The sequence below is a fragment of the Natator depressus genome, chromosome 1 (assembly GCF_965152275.1).
Source record: "Natator depressus isolate rNatDep1 chromosome 1, rNatDep2.hap1, whole genome shotgun sequence".
Classification (NCBI taxonomy): Eukaryota; Metazoa; Chordata; order Testudines; family Cheloniidae; genus Natator; species Natator depressus.
In genome coordinates, this window is record NC_134234.1 from 174324092 (window position 1) to 174330091 (window position 6000).

Sequence of the window (6000 nt, forward strand, 5' to 3'; positions counted from 1 at the left end):
GTTGAGGCAGTATGTCTTTTTTCTATTCACTGGCAGATTATTCATTATAGCGCAAGTGCTAAATAAGGACAAATGTTTTGAAAGAGAAATTTGCTTCTATTTAATTTTCAACAGCATGAATGGGGGGATTTTCAACGGCATGAATGGGACTTGTGTGACTAACTGCCCTTTGTGCCTTTGAAAATCTCTCTCATCCTTTATTTATGTATGGCCAGATTTTCAGAAACGCTGAGCACCAGCAGCTCTCACTGAAAAGCTACGGTCCAGATTTTTAAAGGTATTTAGTCCTTGCTGCACTCAGCATTGCAAAGCCCAAGTCTCATTTTCAAAAGGGATTTTGAATTTCAGTGAGATTTAGGCTCAGTGCCCAAGTCCCATTGAAATCCAAAGTGCCTAAGTCCCTTTTGAAAATGAGACTTAAGTGCCTAACCCAGTTAGGCTTTGCAATGCTGAGTACAGCAACACCTACACATCTTTAAAAATCTGATCCTTATTGCTTTTGAAAAGCTGGCCACTTCATTTTGGTACCAAAATGGGAACTGAGCTCTTTGGCAAATCTGGCCGTCTTTGTGGGCGCTTTTGAAAATCTTGCAGTTGTATGGCATGGTTAACATACCCAGTACTGTAAATAAATACACTAAGGCTTTGTCTGCACTGGCAAGTGAAGAATAAAACTTTTATCATTCAGAGGTGTTAAAAAAACACTCACACCCCAAAAGACAAGAGTTTTGTCGAGGAAAAGCACCGGTGTAAACAGCGCTTTGTTGGCAGGAGAGCACAAAGCTACCACTGCTCGCTGGGTGTGGAAGTTTTTTGTCAGCCGGAGAGCTCTCTCCCACCAACAAACAGCAGCTACACTGCGCATTTTTTAGCGGCACGGCTGTAGTGGCACAGCTGTGTGCTAAAAGCTGCGTAGTGTAGACACAGCCTAAATCCAGCGGCTACACTACAGTACACATCAATCACAGAAGGTTGAGGGCATATTGAAAACTGGAATGTTAGATGATACTGAATTGGTCTTTAAAAGGGTTTTGAAAGTGAGGGAAGGGGAAGAGTCAGCGTTGCAATGCACTTTGCACAAGCAGACCCTTGAACCAATACACAGTCCTTTTGTCTTCTTTGGGGTTCAGGTATCCACCTGTGAGCAATGTATTGCAGGATCGTGTTGATGTTGAGTGGGCTACAGTGGCTGTTGACATCGTGTAGCGATAACGATCAATCCTTTGATTTCTAAGGTTTCAATTTCTAACAGATATAAGGTACAGCGCTAATAGATCGGCAGTTTGCCAATTCAGTTTCTGCAGTGCTCCAAGAACAATCTTGTAATCATCTAAGTGTTGGTCGGGGGGGTTCATAACATTTTCATTTTTTACAGCTGAACAAGAACATGAAAATGAGCAACAGACCCTGACCTTAAGGCCCGATCTCAGCTTTAACAAGTCAGAGGTAAATGACTGTCCGAGAGACTCTGGATGTTACATCTTATCGGAAAATTCAGATAATGGCAAAGAAGAGCTAGATCCAGAAAACCTATCTGACGTGCTACAGACAATCACCATCACTGAGACCAACTGATATATGTGCTTTTCTGCAGCTTTGCAGACAGGACTATCAGATACGTTAAGCTAGCTTGCTAGTATGGCACAATAATAGGTTGCAAATATTCTCAACATCGAAAGCACTCTTAGGGTTTCCAGCTGAAGTACAATATTTTTGACTTTATTCAATATATGGACACTGTGTACCTGAATCTTGGTTGACGAAAATAATGTCCATACTTTCCTTGTTTATTAATTCTTGAACAGTTGGGTGAAGGGAAAATAAATAACTGCTATATATAGATAGATAGATATAGATATAAAATCATTTTCTATTAAAAGAACAGGGAGTTATTTTTAGGCATTGGCAAATAGTGCTGGATATGTTATCTTCTGAAATATTGTAAATAGTGTACATATTTATTTTAAAAGCTAAATATTAATTATTGTCCTTTTTTATCTTCAGAGGAATGTTTCTCTGATATTTATACAAAAAAGACTTTTCACCAGTACACCAGCATAATAAAAAGGTGATTAGGGTTGATATTCTACAGTACTATGAAAAATACTGGGTCTGACTCACATTTACATTAAAGCTGCTTTACACCACTCTGCTGTGTAATGTGGGCATAAAGGAAATTTCAGCCACTTGAAGGCCTCTTTACATTACCATGGTGCAAAGGGGCCTTAGTGTAAATGCGAATCCGGCCCTCTGTCTTCAGTAGCCTTTAGGAGCAACTTGCAGTTTGAATTTTGTACACATTTATCTTTTTATTACTATTTACAGTCTTTCTAAACATTGTGAAATGAAAGCGAGAGCTATTAGCAACTAACTGATATCCACAACTGAGCTTTCATTATTATTTTTGGTGAAACTCCTTCCTTGTGCGCTTAGCGTGAAATTTGTCAGTAGAAATACCTGTTTGTATGCAAAAGCCAATAGCTAATACATTGGTATATATTATCAGTGTACTCCATACAACAGCTAATCATCATTTCCCCATGTATTTTACACTAGAATATACCTTTTATTTGCTTTTCCCCTCTTCTTGAAGTACTTCCTTTGACAATAAACAGAACTATGTGATTGAGACTCTTAAAAACTTTTTAATGTGGACACTAACTTTTCAAAGACTGTACGTTTATAATGGTAACATAATATATGAGACATCTACTGAGTATTTTTTATCATGCATAATCTGTATCAAATTAATGTAGTGACTTCCTCTCTCACCTGTTAGTCACACATTTTCATAAATTATATCTATGTTGAATAGTTTCCACTAGCTTGCTGACATTTTTTTTTAAAATCACCCTTCAGAAGAGACCAAGCGTGGAAAGTTTCTCAAAAAGAGAATTTCCGAGGAAGTTATGAACAAGTGAAAATGGGAATTTACAATGAAAACTGTTTTGACAGCCTTCTCTCTACCTGTCACTAAATGCCATAGTGCGATGGGTGTGTTCATGTTGGCCTCAGAACCATAAGGTGTGGTTCTACTCTGAAAAGTTACTTTGTGAACACGACATTGTAGGATTCCAAACTCTCTGTATGTTAATGACTTCCATATCAAACATGCTGTGTTCACAAGGAGGAAGATAGGCTTAGGTTGTGTTTTCTTGTTAACTTCCAGCCCTGCAGACTGGAGCTGGCATCTGTATGTCAGGCTAAGTGGGTTCTCATATAACTACTGAAAAAGGATCTGCAATTAGAACTCACTTAACAAGCCTTTGATGATGCATGAGCCAAAATGGAATTTCTTTTAGGGCATCTCTACACAGAAACTTGCACCAGCTTCACTAAATCAATTTCCTAATGTATTTCTAATGAGTTATTTCAGTAAACATCTGTATGCGGACACATACGGTACCAACATGAGCTAAATCAATCAATCTCTAGCAACTTTTGTTCCAGAGAAGCATGTTCAGGTGACAGCCAGGTAAGATCTCTAGGATAGCCTATGCGTGAGTGAGTAGAGTCCACAAAGGCAGGCATATAGAGTGACACACATGTTCTGTGGGATAGCTAACTGTATGGATTTATAGGAGGAGAGAGGACTTGTTTAATCAGTTACAGTGACACAGTTAGGTGTGGCTGTGTGTTTAGCAAAATATCCACCTGCCCATTGTTTTACAGGAACCAACCCATGCACCAGATTCAGTTTATGGCAAGGGGGGTGGACAGTTATATTTGACAGACTGACTATTAGCCACTCATTAAAAGTGTGGATGTGAACTGTGTGTTTAGCTGTTTGTGTCCCAAACCAGTTAGAAACACAGTCAGTATCTGCCCAAATCATTGTGTGTGCTGGAAAATGTGTCAAAGTAACTAAATTTATTTAAGCCATTTGCAACTTCCTGCGAAGGCTAAATGATTACATCTCACATTGAGAAATTTCCGCTCACTCAAGCAATTCTGAGAAAAATGATGAGGAAATTGTACACCACAAAGCTTAAAAAAATCAGGTTACGGGCAACACGCATGTATAGCCTTCTTGCACCTCACAGCAATTCTGTTAATTGCCCTGAGCATGGATTAAACCAGGAGTCCTTACTCAAGCAATCACCTATTGGCTTCAATGTTGTCTTGTCTAAATAAGGCCTAGGTAAAAATGAGCTGCCCCAGTGGTAGCAATGGTGAGAAATTTTAAGAAAAGACTCATGTCAACTTGAGGAGGTTCCAAAGGCTGCCAGGAAGGTCGGGGGAGGGGAGCATGCTGTGGAGGCCCTCCCTTTCACTCCTTTGGGGCCGTTTTATGCTCTATTTCACTTATTGACGCCCTCTGTGCCTCATAATTGAGGGAGTGTAGGATCCTCGGTCCTAGTCAGACAAAATGGGGAGCTCTACATTTCCCTTCATTGCAGGGTGTGTGGGAAGGAGCAAAACAAAGTAGAAAGAGTTGAAGAGGCCCTGGATTTCACAGTGCAGAGTCATGGATGATACCAATGTAGAAGTCAGTGTTACTTTTAGCAGCATTGCCTTCTGCTCATCACTTTCCCCCGATCAAACGGGGAGAGAAGTATTTCACAGTCAGAGGAGTCAACAGAAACAGGACTTCCATGGGAGCTGTGCTTCTTAGGTGAAGGCTGGCCAGTGGCCACACAGCACCATAGAAGGAACCAACGTGTCACATAGAGGCCCTAAAAACCCACAGAGATTGGCCTGCACGACCTTGGAATCTGCTCCCTGACTTCTCCTTTTGTTATAAATCTCTTGAAACTCAATGGGCCTGATTCGCCAATGCTTGGTACCGTGCACATTCAATTAGCCGTGTACAAAGTGGGTGTAAACCACTGTAAGCAGTGTAGGTGACTGCAGAATTCTGATCTAGGAGCATTTTCTTCTGACTTTGCCCAGGTGACTACACAAGGTACAAGATAGAGGAGAGTCAGACCTATGAAGTTTCTAAAGGGTTTTTTTCCCCTCCCAATGTTTGTAATGTGGGTGAGACTTCAGCCCTGAGTAAGGATGTGTTGCAATAGGCCACTATATGTAAAAGCAAATAGGCTATTAAAAAGAAAAAAAATGTGAGGATGTTTTCATTCGTACATGCAGGCTGAGTTATATGTGGCTAAAGTCAAATTGTTTTTATGGGACCCGAAGGCAACAGTTGCAATGCAACACCCAGTTCTCATATGGGATATATAGAGGAGCCCATTCATCCCTATAAAAGTGTGCACCTTCCCCTGTGTTGTCAGGCACAGAATCAAGGAAATGGGCAGAAATCACTCCATTTTCAGTTTTTAAAACAGGGTGAGATGCATTTTTGGCACATTGTGTCCATGTGAATTATACTTGTTTGTAATTCATCGATTCCCTCTCTTTTTTATGAGATGTAATATAAATGATTGGCTTTCAGTGATGTTCCAGAATGGGGCAAAGTTGACATAAAGAGCAAGCTGAGGTTTCCTTTAGTAATGTGTATTCATTTTTAAAAAAAGGGGGGGGGGGTGGAGGGGTTCCAAACAGGTTGCTGTGGTGTTGTAGTCAGACTTGGGGACTGAAATGTAAACAATATTTGTGTATTGTGTAGCTATAATTATTGACTTAAGTGGATTTTGGAGCATGCCTTGTGCCCATGCCTCAAATAAGCACCTTTTCTGGGTGCTGGGAAAACTCAGAAAAAGAGAGAGAGGTAGTTGCTACACTGAGGAGCTCCTGGGATGTAGGGCTAGGACGCCAGACTGAGAGCCAGAAGCTGAGTTCTATTCACAGCTCTGTCCTGGACTTGCTTCGTGACTTTCAACAAACCAGTTAGGGACAAATTTTCAAAAACTCTCTCTACTCTTCTTGCTCAGGTTTTGAGTTATCATTTTTAGATACTGCTGGCCTGGCCTCAAAAGTGCTGAGTATATGTGCAGCTCCCACAGACTTCAGCTGCACTTGTGAGTTCTCAGCAGACTTTCTGAACATCAGGCACCCAAGCTTTTGAAAGCATAAACATGGTACTCTTCAAGTACGGTG

General features: G+C 40.6%; 1 protein-coding gene across 2 annotated transcripts in view; it reads left to right on the top strand.

The window, feature by feature from the left end:
* Positions 1–1960, top strand: part of SAMSN1 (SAM domain, SH3 domain and nuclear localization signals 1) — a 114503-nt gene extending 112543 nt beyond the window's left edge. For both annotated transcript variants that reach the window (XM_074946836.1, XM_074946843.1), the window contains one exon: positions 1376–1960. In XM_074946836.1, coding sequence (XP_074802937.1) covers positions 1376–1575 — 200 coding nt within the window. In that variant the 3' untranslated portion in view covers positions 1576–1960. The remainder of the gene's footprint in view (positions 1–1375) is intronic.
* The last annotated feature ends 4040 nt before the right edge of the window (positions 1961–6000 follow it).